The 27,799-nt window shown below is 30.4% G+C and overlaps 2 protein-coding genes across 2 annotated transcripts in view; both read right to left on the reverse strand.

Moving 5' to 3' along the window:
• Positions 1-27,799, reverse strand: part of LOC136978726 (protein lifeguard 1-like) — a 351,072-nt gene that overhangs the window by 207,385 nt on the left and 115,888 nt on the right. The gene's annotated exons all lie outside the window — the stretch shown is intronic.
• Positions 313-19,747, reverse strand: LOC136978710 (FAST kinase domain-containing protein 3, mitochondrial-like). The gene is made up of 5 exons (XM_067274482.1): positions 18,117-19,747; positions 11,130-11,264; positions 5,359-5,484; positions 3,766-3,835; positions 313-639 (listed from the first exon to the last, which is right to left on the reverse strand). The coding sequence occupies exons 1-5, from the start codon at positions 19,606-19,608 to the stop codon at positions 420-422; spliced, it is 2,043 nt and encodes a 680-aa protein (XP_067130583.1). The 5' UTR covers positions 19,609-19,747; the 3' UTR covers positions 313-419.

The following is a 27,799-nucleotide window of genomic DNA, read 5'->3' on the forward strand; positions in this document are numbered from 1 at the left end:
TGATTCACTTGATAGTGAAATGCATTTAAGTTAATATAAGCATGTTTTAAATTGTTATTTAGAAGCAGGACTTGGAGTCAAACCTAAAATTCTGAGTCAGGGGCTTGGTTACCAACTCTGTAGCCCAACTTTTTAGTGAATAAAATTTTTAAATGCAAAAAAGTTTATTTTTTAATCATATAAATTTACCAATTACATATATATTAATAGTCACTTTAACTATTTCGTGCAAACTAATCTTTTTAACATGTATATAAATTAGAAAACATATCATTCAAAACAACCAAAATATTCAACATAGTTTGTGCTAAAATATGCTTGTTTTTTCACTCTTATATAAATTTATTTTAAAATTTTATAACATTTTCTGTTTATTATATTAAACTAAATATACAGAAAAATACATTTATTTGTAGACGTTATGTTTCTTTTAAAAACATAAAAGGCATCACAACCTTTGATTTTATATATTCATGCCTTTCTTTTGGAGAATTTCTTAGTCGTTCTATGATGTTATACTCCACTTCAGCCACATGAAAATTTAAGATTTTTAACTGGCGTAATTTGGTTGCCTGCAATCCAATCAAAACCTCGCTATCGAGACAATAATGTTCAGGCACATGAACAACAATGGCTACCCTGATATAAGAAAAGAAAATAATAAATACTTGTTAATAAATTTCAAAATAGAATATGCAAATATATATATTTGCATATTCTATTATATTTGTTTTTAAAAACAAATATAATAGAAAACAAATATATACTATATTTGTTTTCTATGCAAAGTTGGCCAAATGTCTGCGTCTACTATAATAGCAGATTTGAATTTGAACAAGACACTTTCATGTAAGCTAACTTATTACAGGTTTAAAATTAGGTATATCTATATATAATGTAACAAGTACTACACAACACTTTCCTATTTGATATGATAATTAAAATTATAACCTAGCTTGTTCTACATTGAAAACTAATTTGTAAATACTAGAAAATAATAATAATCATAATAAGGAATGAAAATTTATAGAATTTCAGTTAACAATACTTCATAATACTTCATACTAGGCTACACTTCTGTACTAATCCAAGTATTATTAGAGATGTTATGACATAATATAGCATAGAATAACTATTTTTTTTTTATTTCAAAAATTTATGGTGGAATGAAATTATGTATTTGTAATTAATGAGATTAGAAATCAACTGAATGGCAAGCTGCCCAACATTATCGGATCAGCAATTATGTTTTTTAAAATTATTCAATGAATTTGACAGGAAGAATTTGAAAATTAAAGCAGAGATTTGCAGAGAAGTGTCTTATGATTCAAATAAAAAGGTAGCTTGTGTACTTTCATGCAAAATCAGAATAAAAATTGTAAAACAGTCTTTAGGATAGTTATATCTGTGGAATGATACAACTTTTGCTAAGAATTGTTCTCGGTTCCCTGAATGTACCAACACTCCAGGTGTTAACCAAGTAAATGAAGTCCAAGAATTAGTTGGACTAATAAATGAAGGAAATTTCCTAGTAGACAAGTTTGTCTGTTTTGCTATTCCATTATCATGACAGAATCAAATGCTAAAAAAACTTAGTTTTTTATTGTGGAGAAACTATTTGACAATGTTTCTTGATCCAAGAATGGACACAACTATTCTAATAAAGAGACTTTATTCCTGAGAAATTTCTCCAAAACATTAAAGTTCACCTACATCAATCTTTTCAGAAACAAATGATGCTACATTAACACAATGCTTCTCTGTTTATTTTAGGTGATAAAACTTCCACTAAGATTCAGGTATTGATAACTAGTTCTATTTACCATGAATAAATTAATTTATTGCTGTCTAAAAATTTTTTCTTTCATATTTGCCTTTCACTTTGGAAACTAAGATATTTTTAATCATAACCACAATAAGAGCAACTGGATGGTAAGAGAGGGACTAATATATCTGTGATAGACAAAAAATTTCTGGAAACTGCTTGCTCAGACTTGATTCTGGCTCTTCAGAGAAATAGATTGCCATCTTAACCACCTTAGCCATTGAACTATCTAAAGAGTATGGACTTTCAAAGAGAAAACTGAAGAAAGTAATTAAGTCAAGAATTCTTGAGACTATAAAAATGGTTTAATGTGAAACTTGGAATGGTTTTATACATCTGTCAAGATAGAAATAAAAAAGTGTTAATTTGTTTTTACAGTAGAATAAGAAATAATCTATAAAAAAAGATATGAAATGTAGGAGATGTAGTAGTAGAATCTGACATTTTTAGTAGTAAATGTAACTGGACTGAAAGGTAGCAAATATGTTATTACTTGGAATCATTATAATAATTTTTCTGTAAGAAATAACCTTCCTTCCTAGGCAAATATAGAAAAGTTCTAAGGCAGATAATTTTCAATGTCACTATAAAGATGGAAGTGAAAGTTAAATATTACACAGAAGTTTACAAAGACCAAATTCAACACAGCTGTGTCCAAGAATAAGAGAAACCATACAGAAGACAAATAAAATTACTTAGTTAATACGTTCTTCTGTTTCTTACCCCGAATGTTAAATTGTTTATTATGAATGGACAGTGGGATCTTATGCAGACTTTCCATGCATGGTTTCAGGTTTGCACTACTGGCAATCCAAAAAGAAAAAAAAGGGGTTAAAATAAGAATTTTTAGTTGTGCACTAAATCCGTGCCATTTTTCAAGATGTAAAATCTCACAGCATTTCACTCATTCTCTTTGTTTCATTTACACAAATTATTTTGTAAACATGAGAAAGAGAGAATATTAAAATTTGTTAAAGTTATTTTTAGGATTTATGGTATCATGCTGTATTTTTATTAATATAATTTTTATATAAATAAAGTGAATAAACAAGTGATATAAGTATGTCAGTACAGGAATTGCTTAATAATTAATGGAGTTTGCCATTTTTGGATGAAGGGTTTTGGGACATATTTGTTGCAAATGGCAAGGACCTACTGTATATAGGTTACCTTATGTATTATCTTATCTGTATTGCATTTGAGTAACTAGTTATGTAATGGTATTTTAGAGACCAAATAATCTATGACAAATGGTCATACTTCAGTATATAATTTTAGGCATGGTACAACAGACTGAAGACAGACTCTGGAACTACTTTGTTGTAATTTGTAACTCAAGAAGAGCTACATGATTGAGTATATCAGATGATATGTATTATTATTTAAACTGTCTAAGCAAAAATTGTTTTGGAGCATTCAAGAAAAGATTGTTTATCCCATCATTGAATGCTTACTTTAATATAAATTTCTAAATAAAATTGAATCTGATTATTTTCTATTCTTTTTAAATACAGTTAAACTTCAACATTGTGCACTCTTAAACAGTGCTACCCTCATAATGCTAATGAATACTAGTGAATGAATCTTTGCTCAAAATACTAAATAAAGGATCCTTCAATATCTATGAATTACTAAATGTATGATTTTATATTGCACACATCATTATCAAACTCTTAACTCACATGTAAACTTCATTACTAGATGTAATTCAATTCTTGTTTGATTCCGTTTAGTGATACACTTGATTTAGTGCAAATTTCAGATATAAAAAATAGTGTTGCTAAACTGAAGTTTGACTGCATTTTGTAATTAAATTCTGTGCTCTTTTAATATTTATATTGATGTTCTATTTTCTATCAAACTGTATAAAATAGATTTTTTCAGTAAAATATAACCTTCCAATAATCATACTTTTTAAAAATTATATTACATTACATTACCTTCTATCAACACCAGCTATAACATAGTTTGGTAAAGGTAGACCATTTGCATCAAAATGAATAACATAATCTAAAAAAGAAAGAAAAAGGATAGTTTTCATAAATAATGAAAAATGAATTGAAGAAATAAATCTTAAAATAATAATATATATATATATATATGTTATGGACCAAGTGATTAATAGGGCATTATACATAATGCTATTGCCCAGTCATTAAAGTGGGCACACAGTCTGATAAATATTAATTAATTTATTAAATTGACCAGACATTATGAATAAAGCTAAAGCTACATTCCCTTCGAGTAATTTGATTAAAAAACTCCACATATTTCATTTAGAATTATTTATTTTTTGTGAATTATTTCAAAGTATTTTTAAAAAAAACATGTAATCTTTTAAAATTAAGTACTATTAACTGTATTAATTAAACTAATATTAACAAAAAGTATTATTAACAAATTTATACTTCCATCAAAAAATTAACTTACAGGAAACTTTTGGAATTTCATTTTTGGTATAAATTATATAAAAAATTAAATGTTTTTTAGTTTATTTATTTGAGCAATTAAGATTTTGATGACATTTGGAATTACATAATTTTTTTTCTTTGTAGCATTTGCATCTATTAGATTTGCAACCAATTTTGCAGCAGCATCGACTATAGCATTGGCCTCCAGAAATTGATGACATTGTTGCACATTCTCTAAGCAAAATTTCTGCTCCCGGCACATCTCCAACAGAAATGAAGTTTTCTTTACAAACAGTAATTTGGTTTCTGGAATATAGATTTAATATGCCATGTTTGGTACCCAGTTTGTAAAGGTTTTTATCTTTAACCACAACAACGACACTTAAAATATTTTTTCCATCACCGCAGGCTCGATCTACATCTGTTACACGAATCCTTACTGTATCACCAACATTAGCTGCTGTATATTTGGAATTCGAATGTATCAATCAATTTTTCTACTTGCTTTTTAAGATTAAGCAAAGCTATTTTCCTTGTTTTAGACACACTTCTTATTTTTTCTTCTATTTTTGGATCAACTGTTTGGATTTTTCCTTCTTCATTCACCAATTCTATAATACTAATAACATCTTGGTTTAGATCTTTTTCATATGAAGACGATGTAGATCTTTGAACTTCATCAGTTATATTGCTATGTGAGGATGGCATTATCAAATAATCTTTTATAATGTTTTCCTGGACAGTACCTGTAACCCAACAACACAAACTATCAAACCCATAAACAGTTTTGATAGTCTGGAAAATGTATGAATAATTAAAGTATTTCTTTCAATTTTTACCCATTCATCTCCTGTTGCAAGGTAACACCCCCAAGTCCAGCATAAAAATCTCTGGGTTTTCAAATAAGCCAGGAGATATGTAATTTTAAAATAAACTTCCTGGAGTTTAATTATGTGTGAGTGTGTACTGTACATATATGTATATATATATTAAGTTAATTAAGTTTTAACTTTAAAATAACCCAAAAGAAATCTAGGATTATTTGTTATATGATCTAGAAATAATTTATAGGATAAATTCTGCTGAAAAACAGAAAAATATTCAAATAAATTTTTAAAATACCAATAATGTATGTATCCAATAGAGGAAGTCCTGGTAATATAAAATTTCTTAATATCTTTTCCCTTCCATTAAAAATAACTGCAAAATCTTCTAGCAGTAAATATTCTATTCTTCTTAGACGACCATCTGTTTCAGATTAAAATATTTTATTAATATGTTATGAAAATAAATAGCAAGAAATTTTCAAATTACTTAGTTACAATGATTTAAGTCTAATTAAAAAAATAGTCTGAAGAAACCAAACTTTTAAATACCATATTTTACGGACTATAAGACGCACTTTTTTTCTTCGAAAAATTGTCTCCAAAATTCAGGTGCGTCTTATACTCGAAACTAATATAAAAATGTCCGGTGTTTGATTTAAAATCAAACAAGTCTGTCAGTGGATAAAACAGTCGTGGTCTAGAGTGAGAGAAGACATTACTGTTAAATCTTTCAAGAAGTGCGGCATAAGTAACACTCTCGATGGCAGTGAAGACCATCTTATATATGAAGAGGACAATGACGACAATGAATAGTAAGAGGAAGAAGAAAGTTCAGATGACGATTTTCAGGGATTTTAAAGATCAATTCAGTTTTATAAACTAAGAATTTTTTTTTAGTCTGGATTTGTAATCTAATGATAAACATGGTAAAAATGTTAGTTTTTTAAAAAATTGCTTAAAAATTTGGGTGCGTCTTATAGTCCGTAGCATCTTATAGCCCGTAAAATATGGTATCTGGTTAGTGATTTATGGTTGATTACACTTTTGGTACTGAAAACTGAAATTTCAGAGACATTATTGATAATTTTCAGAAATGAAAGCATGGACGATAATGTTATAAACAAAATATTTAACAATATACCACCTGAATTCACTGAATGTTGTGTGCATTCAAATGATATATTCTATTAACTGCTTGATATTTAGACCATATTCACTAATTCTCAGTCTAACAACCAAGCTCATGCATATATGTAAGATAAGCCAGTAATATTGGCTTCAGCAGAGCTCTGCATATTTATTGCTTAAAAACATTATATATTGCATCTTTTCAAATGTATTGTAAAATAAATAAAAATGGCTTTTATAGTTATTTTGGTTGATGCAAGATATTAAGCACATAAAAATAGTTTTCTGCAAAACTATATTTATATGCTTAATATCTTATAAAATTTTTTACAGTATTTTCTCATTGTTCCATTGTTCAAAACAATTTCACTTCTATTTCTAAATTTGATTGCATGTACTTTGAAGGAAAGTTTTAGAAATTTTATTACATAATTTATGATCTTACCTAACATTCTCATTTTCCTCTGTTTATTTAATTTTCACAAAAACATAAGTAAATATTTTACTCAAAAAATATCTGACAATTGTGAAATATTAAATATAATTACTATGTTCAGGAAAACCCAGTTATTGTGGTTTCAATTAACATGGTTCTTGAGTTATGGATACTCATTTGATACTAAAATTCTGATTATTGCTCCAAGAATTTTAGTTGTTGCAGTTTATTCTGCTAAATAAAAATTTACATTTAGTAAGAGTGATCTAGCTTAATAAATGCATCTTTAACAGTGTTGAAATTCCACTTTCAATGTCCACACCTGAAGATTGTCCATTAACATCAGGCTGTGGAGTTGAGTGGAATTTCAGAAGTCCAATTCCAATGCTCTGTTCCAATAGGAGCTCAATATAAAATACATAATAAAAAACAGGAGATGGAGTCAGTCAATTTTTACTAACTTTTGTAACAACAAATTTGTTTACAACTCTGGCTCCAATTCCACAGCCCTGGATAACATTCAAATTTAACCACTGTTAAAGGAGCATTAATCAGGTTTTCATTTAGTCCTTTTAAGCTCAAAATATGAAATATCTGGTTCTTGTTTTTTAATATTACAGTGTGACATTTAATACAATTTGCATTTTTTTTTTCCACTTAGCAGAACCTAAACACCATTTTTTCAACTGCATCATGATGATGAAGGATTTTAACATGCTTATTTGCAATATGTTGAGATTTATCACACATTCCCAAATAGTTTTTGCAATTTTTGTCTAACATTTCTTCACGGACAGCTTTTCAAAACATATTGGTCCCAGTGTAATTTGAATCACTTTTAAATCAAAATTTCTTATTGAGATTAAAAGCATCATCAATAAAGCATGCAGTTCATTTTACTATATAAATCTTGAATTTTAGACAGTGTTCCTGATTATCCAACAAAACATATGGTTTTGTCAAAATGTTAAAAATAATTATTTTACTACGTAATACAACTTCATTGCTACAGTCTGTGGACCAAGAAGCAATTTTAATAGTTAAAGTATATTACCTTCATAAGACTTTTAGCCAGGCAATTAAAAACAAAAGAAGAATCTTTAATAGAATTTTAGAAATTTTAGCACAAAAAGTACTCTTGAAAACATTGATGAAACATGGAGAGAAGTTACAAAACTAAACAGAGATGTTCAACAAAAGACTTATTCCTGAACAAACAAATGATTTCCAATGATTCAACTTGAAATTAATGATACTATAGAAGAAATTGCACAACTTGAATTGGATAGATAAAGAAATGTTCAAAAATTGCTCCAGTTCTATGATAATGACCTCAGTGATGAAGGTCTAATTAATCTAGATGCAGAATAAGCATGTGAAGCTCAGGGTGATAGCACTGGAGATAATGAAATTAAAACAGTAATGAAGATATTCACATTAAAAGAACTTGATGAAATGTTTCATGTCTGTAAATCTTATACAAAAAATAATGGTTGGTGATCCTATTGATGGATGTTCAATGAAAGTACAGTGAGGAATAGAGAATGTCATTTGCTGTTATTGAGTCATATACCAAGAGAAGAAAAAGAAATTTTTGAAAAAAGTATCCTATGTTTTTGGAAAATTAACATAGAAGACTTTTCTTCAAAAACTTCTTTTTCTTATTTTGGTTTATGACTCATTTTTTTGTTTAATTATTAAGTTTAAAAACTAAAAGTTGCATTTAATTTATTACTCCCTTCCTTTAAATATATACATAAATAAATATCTAACATAATAACTAATATTTAAAGTTTTAATCATAATTTTGAAAAATTCTTGGCAACAATCTCCTATTTACCATATGTTATTCTTTTCAATTATTGTGTTTTTTCTGGCAACATTAACTGCAATAATCAGGGTTTTCCTGTATTAATATTGAGAAAACTAGAAACATTTATTATAATTCATAATTAAGATTTGCAAAAGTAATAAATTTTATAATTTAACTTTTAAAAAATTCTAATGGAAAGCAACTTTTTGTCTATTTATAAAATAATAAAATATGAATGATATAACTAGTTTTCTTAACTTGCACATAAAAATAATTATTTTATAACATGATCTAATGCTTGATGTATTCATGGCAAAGCTTTTATGAATTACAAGAAAAATAGTGTATTCATTTACTGATTTGCCTCAGATAATGTGGAACCTCAGTTAATTGAGGCTGGATAATCAAGGTTCTATGCATTTTGATGTAAAAATAAAATTTTTAATGCAAAACTTTGTTTTATTGAATTCAGATTAATATCATAAACTGAATTCTTAATTAATAAACTAAAAGTTCATTTTGAAAATATTACTGAATGAATACTAGCAATGACAGTATGTGGTTCAAACTAGAGTTAGAGACAGACAACTCTAGCAAACTGCTTTCCGATGTAACTACAGAAGTAAATTATTTGAAACAATATAAGTAAAATTTACATAATAACTTCAACTTAATTTAATATTATGAATAGCTTAATTATTAGTTTACACAATAAAAAGCTTACTAAATATCTCATTCAGTTAACATTAAAATCTTGCAAATTTTTTGAAATACTAGCTGAGGTATCCTGATTTGCTTTAGAAAATGATGTATTTGTGTAGGTAAAGGTACTCATAAAAATACACACACAGAATGTATATACAGAAAAAACATATGTACAGTACTTACAATAAACTTATAATAGATCTGACCAAAAACAATTTTACATTGAAATTTACTGTAAATACATTCCTGTTGCCTGAAAAGGATTCAACTGTTCTCATATGATACTTGAACAAACAGCCAGATTTGAATTCGATTTTATATACAGGGTGTCTCAGTTAAATGCTTCAGAACTTCTAAGAGGGATAGGGTGCATCCCGACAACTTGGAACCATATAGCAACGTGGAGTCGGAAATGCTTTCCTGATGCGATAGATGGTGTTGCATGAAAGTTCCAAGTGTTCTTGAGGGGGAATCGTCATTTCACACAAGGACACAGAGTTAGTAGGATGGCTTGTTATACAAATGCAGAGTTAGCCAATATGCATTTGGTGTACGGGGCTGCAGATTGTAGTGGGCCAGCCGCACAGCGCTTGTACGCAGAACAATATCTGATGAGGTGTATTCCTAGCCATAATTTCTTTGCAAGTCTGCACTAGAGGTTAGCTGAGACAGGTTCATTTCAAACAGCTGCCAGGGATTGGGTAAGAACAACATGGACTCCAACCATCAAAGAGAATGAGCTTCAGCAGGTACAGGAAACTCCAAGTGTGAGTATGCAAAGTGTAGCACACGCAGTCGGGGTTTCCCGTTCCAGCATCTGGAGGATTCTTCGAGAACACGACATGCATCCATATCATGTGCAGCATGTCCAGGCACTGCAACCAGATGATTATGCACCTCGTATTGCTTTTGCACAATGGTACCTTGGAAAGTGTGCTATAGATCCCCATTTCCCTGCTAAAGTGTTGTTTATCGATGAGGAATCCTTCACAAGGGAAGGAATATTCAACATTCATAAGGCCCATTTCTGTGCAGAGGATACCCACATGCAATACAATGTCATGCAGAACAGAGTCGGTTTTTGGTTAATGTTTGGGCCGGTATTGTGGGATCACCTCATCGGACCTTACCTGATGCCGTTTCATCTAACCGGAAGTAACTACTTGATCTTTCTGCAGCAAGTATTGTCACAAGTTTTGGGTGATGAACAGATTTCTGCATCGACACAACGGATAATGTAGTTCCAACATGATGGAATCCTTGCCCATTTCAGCTGTAATGTTTGTAATCACATCTGACCAACAGTGGATCAGACGTGATGGTCCCGTGCATTGGCCTGCTAGGTCACCAGACCTATCATGTCTTGATTTTTATTTCTGGGGGCATATGAATACACTGGTTTATGACACCCCCTGTTGACAATATTGAGGAGGTGGTTGCAAGAATCGCAGTAGCTGCCGGAGAAATTCAAGATAAGCCTGGATTATTCCAGAATGTTTGGAATTCCATGCACTGTAGATATGAGGTCCACATTGCAGTCAGTGAAAGAAAGTTTGAGCACTTTTTTTAACCCATGTTCCTTTTGTTTTTGTACATTTATTATCAAAACAAATATTCACTTATGGTCGTCTTCTTTATGATGTTTCTGTGTACATCGCCACTTCAGGAAAGCATTTCCGACCCTGCATTGCTATATAATTCAGAGTCATCGCGATGCACCCTACCCATCTTAGAAGTTCTGAAACATTTAACTGAGACACTCTTTATATTTAAACTTATTAAATCAAGCAGTATGAATAGTTTAATTATAAACTACTTTACATAATTTCAGTTAATTAAGAAAAATCATCTTTATTTATTTTCATTATAATATACTAAAGTTTTTATTTTTTTTATTGATATATAGCATTTATAATTTGAAATTCTTTGGTAAAATTGATCTTATATTATTATTTTATAAGGATTAAATTAAATTTTAAAATACCTTTATGTAAACTTTTTGCAGACAAGTTACGAAGTAACAATGGCCCTTGATACTGAGGACATTCTAGAGACAAGGAAGAATCTAATAACTTTAGCTGGTTGTAAGACCACTGAAGATCTGCATAACTTAAAGTCTCTAAAAAATATATAGCAATTTGTAATAAAACATTGTATTCACCTCAATAGATAAAGTTAATAAAAATATTTTATATTATTATATTTTAATATTGGGTTGTTCGGAAAGTTCGTAGCGATTTTTGATAGCCGACAGTTGAGACACCGATTGACGCAAAAATGATTAGAATTGTACAAACCAATGAATATTACGATAAATGACCTTGAGACGCGTCCGTTACAAAAAAACTGTTAAGATTATTCAAATAGCGTTTAATTTGGCTCATTGCAAAAATGGATGCGAACAATGTGCATTATCGACACTTGTTTCTTTTCTTTTTTCATAAATGCAAAAATGCTGTACAAACAGCAAAAAAGATATGTGATGTTTATGGTGGGAGTGCTGTATCAGAATCAACTGTTCGAAAGTGGTTTGCAAAATTTAAAACGGGTAATTTCAGCCTTGAAGATGCTCCTCGCTCAGGAAGACCTCCTGTTATTGAAGAGGACCAGATCAAAGCATTATTGGATGAAAACCCTCATTACACAACTCGAGAGATTGCAGACATAGTGAAGTCATCAAACAGTACTGTATTTCAACATCTAAAGAAGCTCGGATACGTGAATCGTTATGACATTTGGATACCTCACGACTTAACAGAAAAAAACTTACTGGATCGCATCTCCATTTGTGATTCTCTTGAAAGACGAAATGAAAATGACCCTTTTCTGAAGCGTTTAGTGACAGGTGATGAAAAGTGGATCATTTATAACAACATCAGCCGAAAACGATCATGGGGTAAGAAAAATGAATCACCATTAAAAACTCCAAAGGCCGGTCTTCATCCAAAGAAGGTCATGCTCACTGTCTGGTGGGATTGGAAAGGAATCCTGTACTATGAGCTGCTTCCACAGAATCAAACAATTGATTCTGATACGTATTGTTCCCAATTGGATAAGCTGAACATGGCAATTAAAAAAAAACGTCCGGAACTGGCCAATAGAAAAGGCATTGTGTTTCACCAAGATAATGCCAGACCTCACACGTCTTTACGAACACGCCAAAAATTATTGGAACTAGGCTGGGATGTTTTACCCCACCCCCTTACTCACCCGACCTTGCCCCGTCAGACTACCATTTGTTCCGTTCTCTACAAAATTCCCTTCATGATAAAAACTTTGATACTTTGGAAGCTTGCAAAAACCACGTGGATCAGTTTTTCGCAGAAAAAACTGGAAAGTTCTACGAAGAGGGTATCATGAAGCTGCCCCATAGATGGCAACACGTCATTAAAAACAATGGCGCATACATAATGGAATAAAAGTATATTTTTAGTATTAAAACAATTTCTTTTATTTCTCTTAAAAATCGCTACGAACTTTCCGAACAACCCAATACAATAATTCTTTTAATATCAATTTAATAATTCCACACAATCTTATATTAATTTTTCATATGAAATTTGGCAAAAAATTTTAATTTTTAAATGTTTTCTGCTTTGTAGGTACTAAATGCTCATCATGAGTTCATCTAGGCCCATAATGTAGTAGTAGGCCTAGATACAACTTACATATCAAAGTCAGATCAATTATGAAAAATTCCTATGAATGAAATCCAGATTTGATTCTAAATAATTCAAAGCAGAAGCAGCAAATGACTCATCTCCACCAAAATATATAACTGATGATATTTAAAATTATCATATTTATTTCAACAATAAATTTAATTTATTCTCTCTTTTTTCCAAATTTTGACTAATAATTGGAATTAGCAAATATTTAATCAATTATTATAATTTTTAATACTAAATTAAACATCTGACAATCTTAATAAAGATTTTAATCTTTGCAAAAATGTACCATTAGTGTTGAAAAAACAATAATATGTTTCACTAAAAAAAACTAACTTGTATTTTGTACTTTGATAAGAATCAGATTTGAACTAAAGAATATATACAATATAAAAGATACACACTGAACTTAAGATAAGTCTGTTATGTCATTAGTTTGACTAATGATATATTTCATCTAAGATTATTTTTATATCATTTGATCAGTTCAGACAAAGTATTATTAATATTATTATTATATTTCCTGTCTTCTAAGTCAGTGTTTCTCAAACTTTTTGGACCGCGACCCCCCTTCTGCACTTAAAAATTTCAAAGGACCCCCGAAGAATAAGTATATGTCAAAAAACATCCCGAAGGGAGGGGGTTAGGCTCGTATTTAAATATTTATATTATTTTTATTATTTATATGTGCAATTTATTTAAGTAAAAATTATTTTATATATTTTTTATTTCTATTATTTCTAAACATGAATCCATAGTAAATTTATAAAATATTTGAAAAAATTGATCTGGCATCAATTTTTCAGCGACCCCCCAAATATTTTTCACGACCCCCACTTTGAGAATCACTGTTCTAAGTTATACATTTTTTAAATATCCATTTAAAAATATTCAGACATAAGGTAGTGATTGGAATGCAACATGATTAGGGCAATATAGTTAAACAAAACTCAAATACCATAATTTTAAAACAGTAGTCTTTAGAACAGCTAGAATGAAATACATGAGTATAAATTATTTTCATTAAATACATTGAATTATTTGTTTCATGCTAATTGCTATCAGCCTGAAGCAAATCATGTGAAATATGATTTGTTTCCCAGTACTAAACAATTAATCTAGCTGTTTATACGATTTGCTTCTCGGTTTGTCACTATGAACAAACTTTTAGTTAATAATTTAAGGCAAGTTTATCTTAATACTTTTTTTTTTAAGATAACAATATGAGATGGTCATTATTTTGTCATGTGAATATAGTGTATGGCAGGGCTTCTTAAACTTTTTTTATTCACAACCCCATTTATGATTGTGATATATATAAAAAAAGATATATAAATATTTTGCAATATACATATGAAATACAATGAAAATATACATATATATTGAAGGTATATACAATTTTGCAAAAACAATAATGGTGTACTACCACAGTTCACTCTTGTGTTACAATGGAACAGAGACAACTGAATACACTGAAAAGCAACAACACTACACTAGTTCACACTACAATCAGTGTTGCTGAATTGTTGTCTCGCTGCACCAGAAGTGACACAAAGTGCAACTCACAAAACCTACAACACAAAGCATGCCATTTTCAAACTCTTACATATTATTTTCAATATTTTGCATTAAAATCTTGTGACCCCAAGATTTCGCTAAGCGACCTCAAATGGGGTCGCGACCCATAGTTTAAGAAGCCCTGGTGTATGGCATTATCATTAGGCTCATCAATAATTTTGTTAGTTTCCATCAATATAATATCAAGAGATCTTGCTAAGAGTATTAAAGATACCAATAATAATTTGTCTTTTTAGACTGTATTAAAATTTTGTCTTAGTTCCTCAGAATAGTTTTTATTTTTTCCTTAATCTTTGCTAAATTATATGGTGTCTTATATAGTAGTAAATAAAATATGTCATTTACAATAAATGAACTAATTTAAAAAATAGGGTTCCTTCATTTTGTTACTTATTACTTCAAAACTTTCAAAAAAACTTGTTGAAAATTTAGTTAGTTCTGTTAGTTTTGTTACCAGGTTACCACAAAATTAATAATTTTAACAGAACTTTTTTCTCCTCTGAAATATCAGAATAATGTAGAATATATAATGAGAGAAACTGAAGAAATTATTTTAAGAAAAACTACCTAAAACTTCTGTTTGTTACTAGAAAACTAATAAAATGTTTTTATAACTATGACATTATATTGGGTTGCTGGGAAAGTAATTTTGTTTTTTTTTAATAAAAAATTAATAATTTTCTTTTTAATAAAAAATTAATAATTTTATTAAAAAATTAATATAATTTTTTTAATAAAAAATTAATAATTCAATAAAATTATTAATTTAAAAATTAATAATTTTATTGAATTATATATTGACCATTTTGGTTCAATACTTTTTACCATCTTTCTGGCAGTAGCATGATTCCACGCTCATAAAAGTTCTGATCTTTGCTTACAAAAACCGATCCGAGTGATTTTTGACATCCTCATTTAAAATAAATGTTTTACCATTTAAAAAATTTTGTAAAGACCAGAACAAGTAATAATCTGAGGGTGTCAGATCTGGCAAATATGGTGGGTGTGGTAGCATATTCCATCCAAGCTGTAACAGCTTCTGAAAAGTTACCAAACTTGTGTGAGGTCTGGCATTGTCATGATAAAACACTACATCTTGTCTGTAGATGGTATCACTCAATTTGTCCAGTTGACGGCAGTACACTTCCAAATCAATTGTGGAATTGTCTGGTAGAAGCTCAAAAAAAAAATTTCTTTAAAATTCCACCAAACAGAGAGCATCACTTTTTTTGATGAATATCGGCTTTCGAAGTGCTTTGAGCTGGCTCGTCTCTTTTACTTCATGATCACTCGACATTGTTATAAACAATCCATTTTTTGTCACCCATTATGATTTGCTTCAAAAAGGATCATTTTTTTGACATTTGAGAAGCAAATCACAGGTGTCAATGCAATGGAACAAATATCTTTCTTTAAGAACATGTAGAACCCATATATCAAGCTTTGAAATGAAACCAAGTTCTTTCAAGTGATCATAAATGGTTGAATTCAATAAATTTATCCTCTTAACGATTTCTCACGTTGTTATTCAGCAATATGCTTCAATCAATACCTTTATTTTGTCTTAATCAGCTTCAACTGGCCTTCCAGAATGTGGTAAATCTTCAATATCGAAATTGCTGGAATGAAATTTTGCAAACCAGTTTTGGCACTGACGTTCTGTCAATACATCATCTCCATACACATCACACAATTTGTTTCTTGCTTGAACATCATTCTTACCTTTTCGGTAATAAAAAAACAAAATATGCCAAAAATGCTGCTTTCAATTTTCCATATTTAATGGAACACAAAAAAAAACAAAAACAATTGCAAAAAATCAAACAAAATTTTTTACAAATAAGCCAAATAAGCCTTGAAATGTCAGCTGTCAAAATATATAATGACAATACAATGTAGAATGAAATTGAAGGGTAAAAATACAATTAATCCCTGATGGTAAAAAAACAAAATTACTTTCCAAACAACCCAATACTTACAATTCTGTTTGCTTCTAGTTATCATAAAATTAACTAAAATATTTTATTGTTTATCTATTCTGTTTTCTTCTAATTACTTTGTATGTTTTTGAGGAAAAATATATTTTAGCATTTCTTGTTTTTTGTTTCACATATTTATTTTCTACTGGAAACACATCAAGAAATGATTTTTAGATTAAATATATAACAATATTCGGAGTTTGGGTCTTAATCCTGAAAGACATCAATCCCAAAATGCCTGAAACTTCAATTCCCAATGAAAAATTTGTGGTCTGTATATGAGTGCTTGCAGAATGATTTCCACATACCCAAAACAATGTAAAAGTATGGCACGAAAGGTGGAAAAATTTAATTGGGAGAATGCTCACATTGGTGTATGTCAAATCATTGAAAAATTTCAAAAAGTGCAACACCACATAGAAAATGAATATTATTGTATTCTCTGAGGAGAACCATGCCCTAAAAGAAAAAAAGCAGATATCACAAAACAAGACTTCAAAATATAGTTAATGATTAATGTAATAATTGTCAATATGTGTGTATTATATACAGTGCATACATATTGACTATTACCATTATTAAATATTTTATTGTGTAAAAGGGTCTTTAAGTGTCTGTCAATTGTTTCCTCCAACTCTTCCAGTTTGGCCAACTTGTTCAAGAGACACTGTATTTGGTGAGGGATTGTAATCTATTCTTGTTTGCATCGTTCAAAATCCACATTATACAGCATATTAGTAAAAAAATCCTATATTAGCAACATATTGCATGTCTTGCATTTTATAAGCATTTTTAGTTGTTTCTTATAAATTGTAAAGAAAACATTTTGTAAAAATACTATTATTATATTTTGTTTTTTAAATTTTGCATCATTTTTGCAAGCAAGCTTTCAGCATTGCAGTTAGAAGTTTCAAGCCATACCTTGACAAAGATTGCACATGGACATATAGTTCCTGCTAGCATTTTGCCCATATAAAGATAGCCAATAACTTTAAAAAATTTATTGGCTATCTTTAAGAGAAAGTAAATTGTTCTGACAAAGATAAATTATTTATATTAATTATTGTATTAAATATTAAAAGTATAATTATCCTATTACTTGAAAACATTTGAATTTAGTGTAAAAATCTTTTTCAAAACTTTTTAAGGAAGTTAAAGAAGTTTTAACATAAAACTTTTGATTTTATGTTTAAGCTTGAAGAGTTTTTCTTTGGGTTAGAGTTAAGGAAAGGGTGTCTACTGTTTTTTAAATTACTTAGGAGGTAGTCAGGTAAAATGTGATGAGTGGTAGTGGTTCCAGGGCAATTTAGAGTGCGGAAGGCACTCCAAAAACATTTTTACTTTGAACCAGTACTATTACCTATTCTCTACACACTGTATTAGTCATACACTTCAGCATTAGTGACGGCAAACACCAAAGTGCACAGGTAAGGGCAAGTCCCCATAGTCCAGCTATATAACATCAAATACTCCACAAACAGTCAAGTGAGCTACTTGAAGCCAGTACAGTCACATGAGCTAGTTGGAAACACAAACACTCACCTCATCACTTTCTCAGTGTATAAAACTTTAAAGTGGCAATAATTGCCTTTCTCCACCCTGAATCATCATGGAACTAAATCACTCATCATATTTCATCTAATTACCTCCCCTAAATAATTAAAAGAACAGTGGACACCCTTTCCTTATCTCTAACCTCCCATCATTTTGAAGTTAAAGATACGTTAATTAAGAAATACTACCTACCATTCATTTTATCCAAGAATATAGGGCTGAATATTCTTCTTACGAAGTTAAGTGGATATCTTTGTAAGTAAATACAAGATAATAAAATCTCTATCAACATTTGCGGATTAAAATTTGAAAATTTAACTGAAAGGATATTCTCTACTATTTCAAAAAACTGGTAAGAATTATCTGGAAGGTAATTCAGCAATCCAAATACTCTAACTAAACTGTATATATCCCTTGTACTTAAACTGTTAGAATTATTCACAAAGTAATTTTTCAAAGAATCTAAAATTATATTACTTTGCCATTGAAAATGAATACAATAATCAGCAACAACACACATTAATTCAGCTGACTGAATTTTTGATCCTTTAGCTTTCATAAATCTTTCTATTGCTTTTTGTAAATTTTTGTCATAATAATCCAGATTATTCATATAATAAATAATATCTTTCAATTCTTCTTCCGTCAGTATATGAATGTTTATGTTAGTCCAATAAGAAATCACAGTTAGAAGTTTTCTTAATTTTTGCTTAATATTACATTGAATTTTTAAAATCTGAGCTATTTGTTTTCCTGTTAAGTTTGTTAAACAATTTGTCGTTTGATGATACAAAAAATTTAGAAGTATCCTTTGCGATGTCTTGAAACATGGTAAAATATTATAGACTTTTAGGATATTGCCTTCATTTATTTCATTGGAACAGTCAATTATATTTTGCCATAATCTATCTATATTTAACTGTTCATTTCCAGCCTGTTTTAAAATTTCAATTAATTCACAAATTTCTTGTAATTTCATCTTTCTTTCTGTAACTCTAATTAAAAGTTCTTGCAATATAATTTGTGAATAATTTTCATTTTTCATGCCAGAATCAGCATTTATTATGGCTTGTAATCCAGAAAGAAGAATATTAGGGTCTTCACTTTCACAAATTAATTCACATAATTTGGTCAGTACCGCCAGATGCGTGAAATTTTCTCGAGCGTTCTCCCGCACGGACGTCTGTATGTCGGGATACGTAGAAAATAAGTCAAATATCCTTTCCAGAAGAGTCAACGCCACAGACGGAGTCACTTCGCTTGAGGGTAGCATTTCCAAATACCTAAATATCTCTTCGGGGGAATTGTAATTGCTGATGTTGAGTTTGATAATATTTTCCAGGTTTATACCTACTGACTGACAGGTTTTAGAATCGGAACTTATGTCTTGTTTTACTTTCACTTTTCCATCAATAACAACGTAAACATCATTAGTTTTTTTAATGATGACAGGGAGCTCTTCAATATAAATTCCATCTTGAACAAAAATGCTGGAGCTTCCCAATCCACCTTTATCTTGAGACGAAGTGGATTTTAAGGCTAAAGTTCTATCTGATCGTTTGTTCAATATATATCTGATTGCGAAGCAATTCCTACATAACACGTGATTTTTCCACAAACTTTCAAAATTCCTGCCTTGCCTTATCGCATTAGATACTGCGCAATAGACAATCCTTTCAACCATTTTCAAAACATATAAAGCATTTTCATATTAAAAATTCTTACTTATAAAATATTTCAAAAATCGCGATTAAGTACCGAGAATAAACATAACCTACAATCACACATTAGCGTAAAATACTCCGAATTTCCAAGCTCCATCTATCGATCAAATTCGTGTAAATATCTTTCGCCAAAAAATAAATAAATAAATAAATAATATCTATATTTTTCAGATTCTGCACACATAACTTTATTTAAATCTAATAAAATTAATTACAATATATTAAACGTTATTTAATATTTGAGTAATTTACTTTTAAATATACATAATATAACATTATTTTAATTAAACAATAAATTTAACACAAAATATTTTATGTTATTATTAATGTTGGCAATTGAACATTAATTAATAAAATATAAAAATCAAACATAATGATTACAATATTCTAAAGTGAGCGAACAGATGGCCGATTGAGCAAGGTGACAGCCTACCGCTCTGAGGAATCCGGGATCGAATGTGGACGGATCGAAAAATCCCTAGGAATTTTTCGGGAGGTGTCCGTCTGGATATGTCGGACCGCGTCCCTCATCATCCGGTCGCTCCATTGTGGGCCCGGCCTAACCCATAATGGGCTTGTTAAAAAAGGTCCTCTTAGTGCCCACAGGGCGGAGAAAGTTTTAAAAAGTATTCTAAAGTGTAGATTTTTATTGTTTGTTTTCACATATGTTGTAAACATGAAAAAACGTTAAATCAGAATGTCATTTAATAATTTATCTCAAAAGTCAGTAGAATTTTTTATGTATTAAATATTAAAGTTTATTTGGTGTTTAAGAGATATTTCAGAGTTACGAAATAGAGCCCAGTAAAATTGAATAGCAACACAAGCGACTACTGACCGCCAAAATCTTAAGGATTTTCGAGTCCAATATATTTAATTTTTTTCAATACCAACCTAGTAATGTATATAAATAAAAAAGTAAATATTGTATAACTATTCTTTATTTACATCAAATTAAGATAATGAAATTATTAAGATGATCGGATGTCCAAAGTATCTGGATGTGTCTTGCGAGAGCAAAGTTTAAGGAACACTGTTGTATATGTAATTTAAAATATAAACAATAATAAAACATAAAATAAAATTTTATTTTTCGAAATGAATGGCGCCAGCAAATACTTTAATTTTTTCATTTATTGTGGACCTTTTTGTTGACTTAGTTCAGCTGCACCATTTGCAATTTTACACCATGTGATTCAAGTTAAAGCAAGCAATGAAAAATTTCTGTAATGCCTCCTTTCCTTAATGCCGTAAGCACGAGCTTATTTTACCTAATGGTTAATCCGGCCATTGTTATTCTGGACAAGCAGTGATCAAAATGCTCACGATTTTGGTACTGTCATAAGTGACTATCAACTGTCGTTTATCAAAATTAAAACGTTACGTGGGAAAACACCGATGGAGATTTACGTAGCGTATGCTGAATCCATCATAATCAAAATATGATATCTCAGCTGGCACCGTTTCAACAAATTCGCCGTAGCATTCAGAACTATCCGAAGTCGAAGACCGCCACGGACAAGCACACAGTAGAACGTGTCGTGCAGGTTCCCAACAAGGATCATCGTGTCACATGCGATGAGAATGCGGCAGCAATGGGAATGTCGCATGGTTCCGTCTTTATGATTTTGGTTGAGGTTTTGGAAAAACACAAGGGGCTGGCCACATTAGTACCCAACCACCTGATGGACACAATCTGGTTGGATATTTCAATATCACTGTTGGGACAGTAATTTCCTTGGGCGAATTGTTGCGATTAACGAGTTCTATGCTAGAGATTTTGAACTGGAATTAAAATTTCAGTCCAGCAAATAGACACAGCCCATTTCCCAGACTGAAGAAGTTTCGGAGAGCACAGTCAAATGAGAAGTAGGTGATGATATGCGCAAGTACGAGTGGCTGGTCTTGCCACATTCTCCTCATAGCTTTCCTTGTTCTCGAAATGCAAATTCGGAGAATTCGTTTTTTGAGTGTATGTGCGCTATCTGCTGCCGTTGTGGTGGACTTACCGAAACACAAGTAATCTACGATTGACAAACAAGGAGGCTCCAGTGAAAGAGTGGAGTTTAGTAAGTTCATCCACTTTCTATTCTAATATAATAAAATAATGTGCAATACCTTTTGAATTTCCTCTCTATAAGATGAAGAAGGTAAAGAAAACGTAGAAGAGAAGATGGTAATGGATGACTACAGATTCATTCTTTTAATTGTCAAATATGTAAAATAGAGAGTAAATAAAACTAACCATTGTAATTATTGCAAATCTGTTACATTTTTTTCGTCGAGGATATTATATAAAAATGCAAATATAAAAAGAAGTAAATAGGCCTATAGAATTTTGAAAAATTAATGAATTTTGAAATAGTTTATTAAAAGAAACTCAATAATATTCTCCTATATCATATTACCGTATAAGTTACGTGATTTCATTAATAAATTTTCACGAAGGTATCGAAAGTTAAAATATGTTAATACATATTAACATATTAAAAGTGTTTAATTATTTGATATTTATAATATATTTCAATAAGTTGTTAGCTGTAATTAATCGATAAAATACGGATCTGCACGTTCATTTCTTATTTACAAATAAATAGGTTATTATAATTTTCGGTTTTTTTATAATTAATGATTCTTTAACAGAATGGTATGCAGTTATCAGAACATAGATAAAAACGACTTTTAACCTCTTAGGTCATACGACAGTGTCGAATCGTGACTTTGGGATTTGGAGGTATTTTTAACATATAAATGTACTCATAAGGGGTCAATATCATTAGATTATTTCTTTATTTCGATTTATTTCATTTCTACATTTTTGATATAAAATTTTTATGTTAATTCTTATGTAGAATATTTATTTTTAAAAATGTCTATATAATGTTAATTTACTTTTTTTAAAATTTAATAGTGTAATATTAAATATAAGTTGATATAAAAATTAGAATTTTTAACTAATAAAAAACTTAAGAATTTATTCGTTATGATTCGCATATTATAGGCCTAAATAGTTCCAATACATTTTAAATAGAATTTTCCACAAATTTTTCATGCTTTACGATTTCCTCTATTTCTTTGCAAATGTTTCTATATAAAGAACACTCTATACAGAATCATAATAACTAAGATGACGAACTGAGGTGACACCGTAATTGGTGATTTATCATCACTGGTTGGCTTTACAATGCTCGTCTTTAAACTTACGTCAATTTCCGTTCGGTGTTAAATAATAAAACCGCATTTCTAGTGCATTTCGAGGAAGATTTTTTCATTTATCAATTGTCACGAGTAGAATACTATTGCAACCAATTAGTTGCAATACTATTCTCCCAAACAGTTGGTTACCAGTTGAGTATTCTACCAAACAGTATCAACAAATTTCATATTTAATGAAAATATATTCATTTATCCAAAAGTGAGGAAACTTCGTGCGCTATGGAGAATAAATAAACGAAAACGATAGAGGAAGCAAGAATTTAGTCATTATGAAATATTTTCTACAATTGAAAGTATAATAATTTTAAAATACAATACAGTGAGTGATCGGTTAACGAACATAATCCGTTCCAAGACTTTGTTCGCTATCCGAATTGTTCGTTAACCGATTATCGATTTACCACATCTAAGAAATAAAGACCATTGAAGAGCTCATAATGAAACCTGAAACTGATCTGACGACAGAAGAACTCTTGAATGAAGAACGCCAAGAAACTCGGCGAGATGTTTTCTTCTGAAAAAGAGGATTAATGCCGATATCTGCTATTAAAAATCTTTTGAAGAAGTGGGAGGATGTCAGAACAACGGTCTTAGTATGGCATCCAAACCAGGTTGAGGTTAATAGATTTAGGGATCTCTACAATTACAATGCTATTAATTACTTCTGAAAAATCCTAAAGAAGAGAGAAAAGCAATCGACATTAGACAGATTCTTTAACCCCACAAACGGGAAAAACATGACTAATAAAAATGCAAGACTGTGTATATAGGTTATGTATTTTTATTATTACATATAAATAAACGTAGTAAGAAAGTATATATTTTTTTATTTTTTGGGGTCCTTATTTTTGTTACTCCTTTAGTTGCTTGAGTCTTCTCGATTATACTGTATCTTTCTTAAATACGATTGAATTGCGGACTGTAGACCTGTTCAAGCCATACTGTCCAGCAACATCAGACATCTTCTGTCCACTCTCTACCTTTGCTATTATACTCTCACCTTTCGAAAATAAAAACCGATGCAAAACTTAATGAGTGCCTACCCGTCAGCCTCGCGAATACTATAAAAGAATTGTTTCTGTCAGAAAAATGAAAGGCAGAAATTAAAAGGGAAAGTTTCAAAGTTCGGAGGATTACTGTCCGATCAGTATATACCGGGTTGAGCGTCGATGTCGACGTCTCCCGCGCTCCGAAAAGCTTCGAATTGTTGCCTGAAAACAAGGGAAGACCAATCGGTATTCATTATTTTACGTCGCTTCTTCTTGTGTTTGTTCTGTGAGGTATTTATTATCCGAACACGTGTTCGTTGTCCGAACATAAAAATCTTAAACGAAATTGTTCGTTAACCGATCACCCACTTATTTTATTAAATCTTACGTAAGATGCTTACATAGTTTTTTAAACATGCAAGCTTCTATTTTATTTTCTTCAAAACGTTTATTTTTATTCTCAACAAATACAGTCAAACCTCGGATTACGAACGCTCGTCCCTGTTTACGAAAATTTTAAACACCATATTTGCTCCGGTTTACATACGATAACTCGGTTTTTGAACAAGCTACTCGGCAGAGCCAACCACCGATGGTAAAGAAAGTCGCCGGCCCGACAAATCAACGACAGTAGTGGCGCCGAGATTCACCTGGCATCATTAGACATCACAACAATCGAATCATCGACTTAACTTAGATTTCAATGCGCATGAGGGTAAGCTACTACTTCCGGTTTTCCGGGAACGCATTACAATTCAATTTAAATCAAATTAATCAATAGAAACCATGTTAATTTACACTTGCATTATAAAAATGAAATCCAGTAATTCGTATTTAAAAGTGTTTAAATTAAATAGCAAAAACTTATTAATATATTATACAGTATATATCTATAATATTAATGCTTAATATATTTATTGATATTAGGTAACCAGTTAATTGAAACTAAAAATAATAAAATAATAACTAAAACTCTGGTTTTTACACCGAAACTGAAACTGAAACAAAAATTAAAAATAAAATCAAAATTAATTAATTAATTTTAATTTTAATTTAAATCAAAGCAATTCAAACATAGTACAGTAAGACCTCGCTTAACGCAGGGGATGCGTTCCTAGACGACAAAGCGCTAAGCGAAACAGTGTTAAACGAGACCATTTTAACATAGAGTAAATAGGAATAGGGAAACACGCGACCAAAAAATAAGCAAATTTTACCATAATTTTAAGTCCTTTTTATATAAATTTTTGCATAATAATATATGTTAAATAACACATAAACATATGCGCACAAAAATGTAAAGTTCATTTTTTGTGACGAAGGTTCTGGCTCTTCTGAAATTCTTGTTTTTTGCGATGAAGTCCTGTAGTTTGATTGGTCGTTTTCTTTTTCTTTCTCGAGTAAATGTCGGTAGCAGAAGATCGCATCCAAAATGCCTCGTTTTGTTTCGGCATTCCTATCAAACTCTGGATCATTCGCTCAGTGGCGTAGCGTGGGTGTCAGCCGCCCGGGGTGGAGGGAAATTTCGTAGCCCCCTTATTTAGGTATCTCAATTCAAAAGACTAAAATATACAGTAATTCTAAAAAACTTTTCGGCAAAGAACAATCAACCTTATTGTGTATTGTACAGGTGTAAACTGTATTGTGTATTTATTGTGAAATTTTGCCGTCCCCTAAAAGTGCCGCCCGGGGCGGGCCGCCCCTGCGCCCCCACTACGCTACGCCACTGCATTCGCTACAATTTGATCAACGATTTCAGTTATCGTTACCAAACTTTTACTATGAAAATCTGTAGCAAGTTCTTTGGGTACGTCGTTTACAGAATCTCTATTTTCCTGTTCTACACGAATTCCTTGAAGGTCGTCGTTGGTAAGGCTCTTACCAGAAACCTGCAGTAACTCCGCAAAACCCTGCTCGTCTACATCTCCTGTATCGATTAAGTTGACAATTTTGTCAACCTAAAGATGCAGCGATAGGCTGTTCTCGATGAGAATTCTTGGGTACCTGCAGCCATAACTTCTTCCACACTCCGTTCATGCATTTATCAGTTAATTCTTGCCAAGCGAAGTCGATATATTTCTTATGGCATCCAAGATGTTATATTTTTTCCAAAATTGCACAAAACGAATAGATTTAAGAGAAGTACAACGCTCCGACGAATTGCCACCTTTTGCTGATTGGTTCGTGTTTGGGAATAATTGTATTATATACGAATCAATGAAATATAGCGTTAATTTGAATCAGCGTTATTTTGAATACCGCGTTAATTGAACGTTTTTTAGGCATCAAGCAGACCGCGTTATATTGAATCAGCGTTAAGCGGGTTCTTACTGTATTTCGGAAAGTGTGGATAAAGTACTTGTTGTCTGTCTTAATTGATTTGATTATATTTCATCCAGGCAGTTTATAGCACTTTTTGTAAGTGTTAGATAACGAAATATTTAATATATATATATATATATATATATATATATATAATGCCTAGAAATGCCTAGAAATGCAATATAATATAATATTATCTATATCCATTATATATATATATATATAATGGATATAGATAATATTATATTATATTGCATTTCTAGGCATTTTTATGCATGAAATGCTGTTAAAAAGGTAAAAAAAACTTTTGTTTTGTGAGTCAGGAACGAATTAATCCATTTTACATTGTTTCTTATGAGAAAATTTGTTTCAGTTTAAGAAAAAATCGGTTTTCGAACAACTTTTAGAAACGAATTATGTTCGTAAACCGAAGTTTGACTGTATAGTCTACTTGTTCTCTGACAATATACCATTATTTCGAAGTGGCCAAAATCTATACATTAGTACAGGGCTACTTAAACTTCTTTTATTCACGACCCCATTTATGATAGTGATTTTTTTCGCGACCCAAAAAATATAAAATAAAGATATATAAATATTTTGTGATGATTTATTGATTAGGTAACAATATATATACATATGAAAAAATATAGTTTTAGAATTTGTTTAAAAACATACAAAAATATAAAATTAAAAATTGCACAAAAAGTTGTAAAATTGTATTTATTATAGTTACAAAAATTATATACCCTATTTTTCATCAAAACTGCATTTTTTGCAATAACATAAATAAAAGAGAATATTGGGCAAAATATATCGTCGCTGGTATATATTTGAGCCCGGGCATTTTGGCCATCTTAGTTCGTTCGAATATATTCGAGCACAGCCGTTAAATGGCTAATTACTTGTACGGCATTTTTCTTCTCCAGATGTATAATATTCTCTGAACATACGACATGACAAATGTGACCAACTGTATAATTTCTTGTCTATTGAAAATGATTTACAATATGTGTGAGTTTGAAAATGTTCTTCTGCCATTCAACACCACATATTTATGTGAAATTACTTTTTCAGCTTTAACACATATCAAATCCCAATACCATTCATCGCTAAAAAATGTCGAAGAGATTTTATGTCCAGTAGTGTCAAACATTGCACCAAAGTTTAGTTTGTTATGCAGTAAAAAGCAAGCACATCCATCTCATTCAAAAACAATTTCCTTTAATTTTTGTATACTTAGACATTTCTAATCGCAAATAGAAAGTTCATATAGTCAAATAATAATAATGTGCAATACGGATAATATAGTACGCAAAAGGAAGAAAAGCGCGTACAGTAAAAAAAATAATTATTCGGACAATTATTACTCAAAACACGGCTTATTCGTGTAGAATTCAGCGTTATTCAGGACTTGAACAATAAACATCTTCAAGTGATCGAAAAAGCAATTACAATCCCTGGCTGTTATCAACGAATCATATATGGACAAATAATTTATAAATTCTATCTGGTTGTGATAGTTTCTAGCTTGTTACAGCGCCTTGCATTTCGCGAACAATTTTTCAAAGGAATTTATTTGGGGCTGTAAGATGCCAAAAACTCTAGATAATGTCTGCGAGAT

This window comes from Centruroides vittatus, unplaced genomic scaffold (genome assembly GCF_030686945.1).
Source record: "Centruroides vittatus isolate TY-2023 unplaced genomic scaffold, ASM3068694v2 contig_549, whole genome shotgun sequence".
NCBI classification, from domain to species: Eukaryota; Metazoa; Arthropoda; class Arachnida; order Scorpiones; family Buthidae; genus Centruroides; species Centruroides vittatus.

Coding starts and splice junctions, on each gene's coding strand:
- LOC136978710 (XM_067274482.1), bottom strand. CDS start 19,608: ATGGTTGAAAGGATTGTCTATTGCGCAGTATCTAATGCGATAAGGCAA. Junction 5,485..11,129: donor TGCAAAAAGTTTACATAAAG/GTATTTTAAAAT, acceptor AATCTGAAACAG/ATGGTCGTCTAAGAAGAATA. Junction 3,836..5,358: donor ATTGGATACATACATTATTG/GTATTTTAAAAA, acceptor TTTCTTTTTTAG/ATTATGTTATTCATTTTGAT.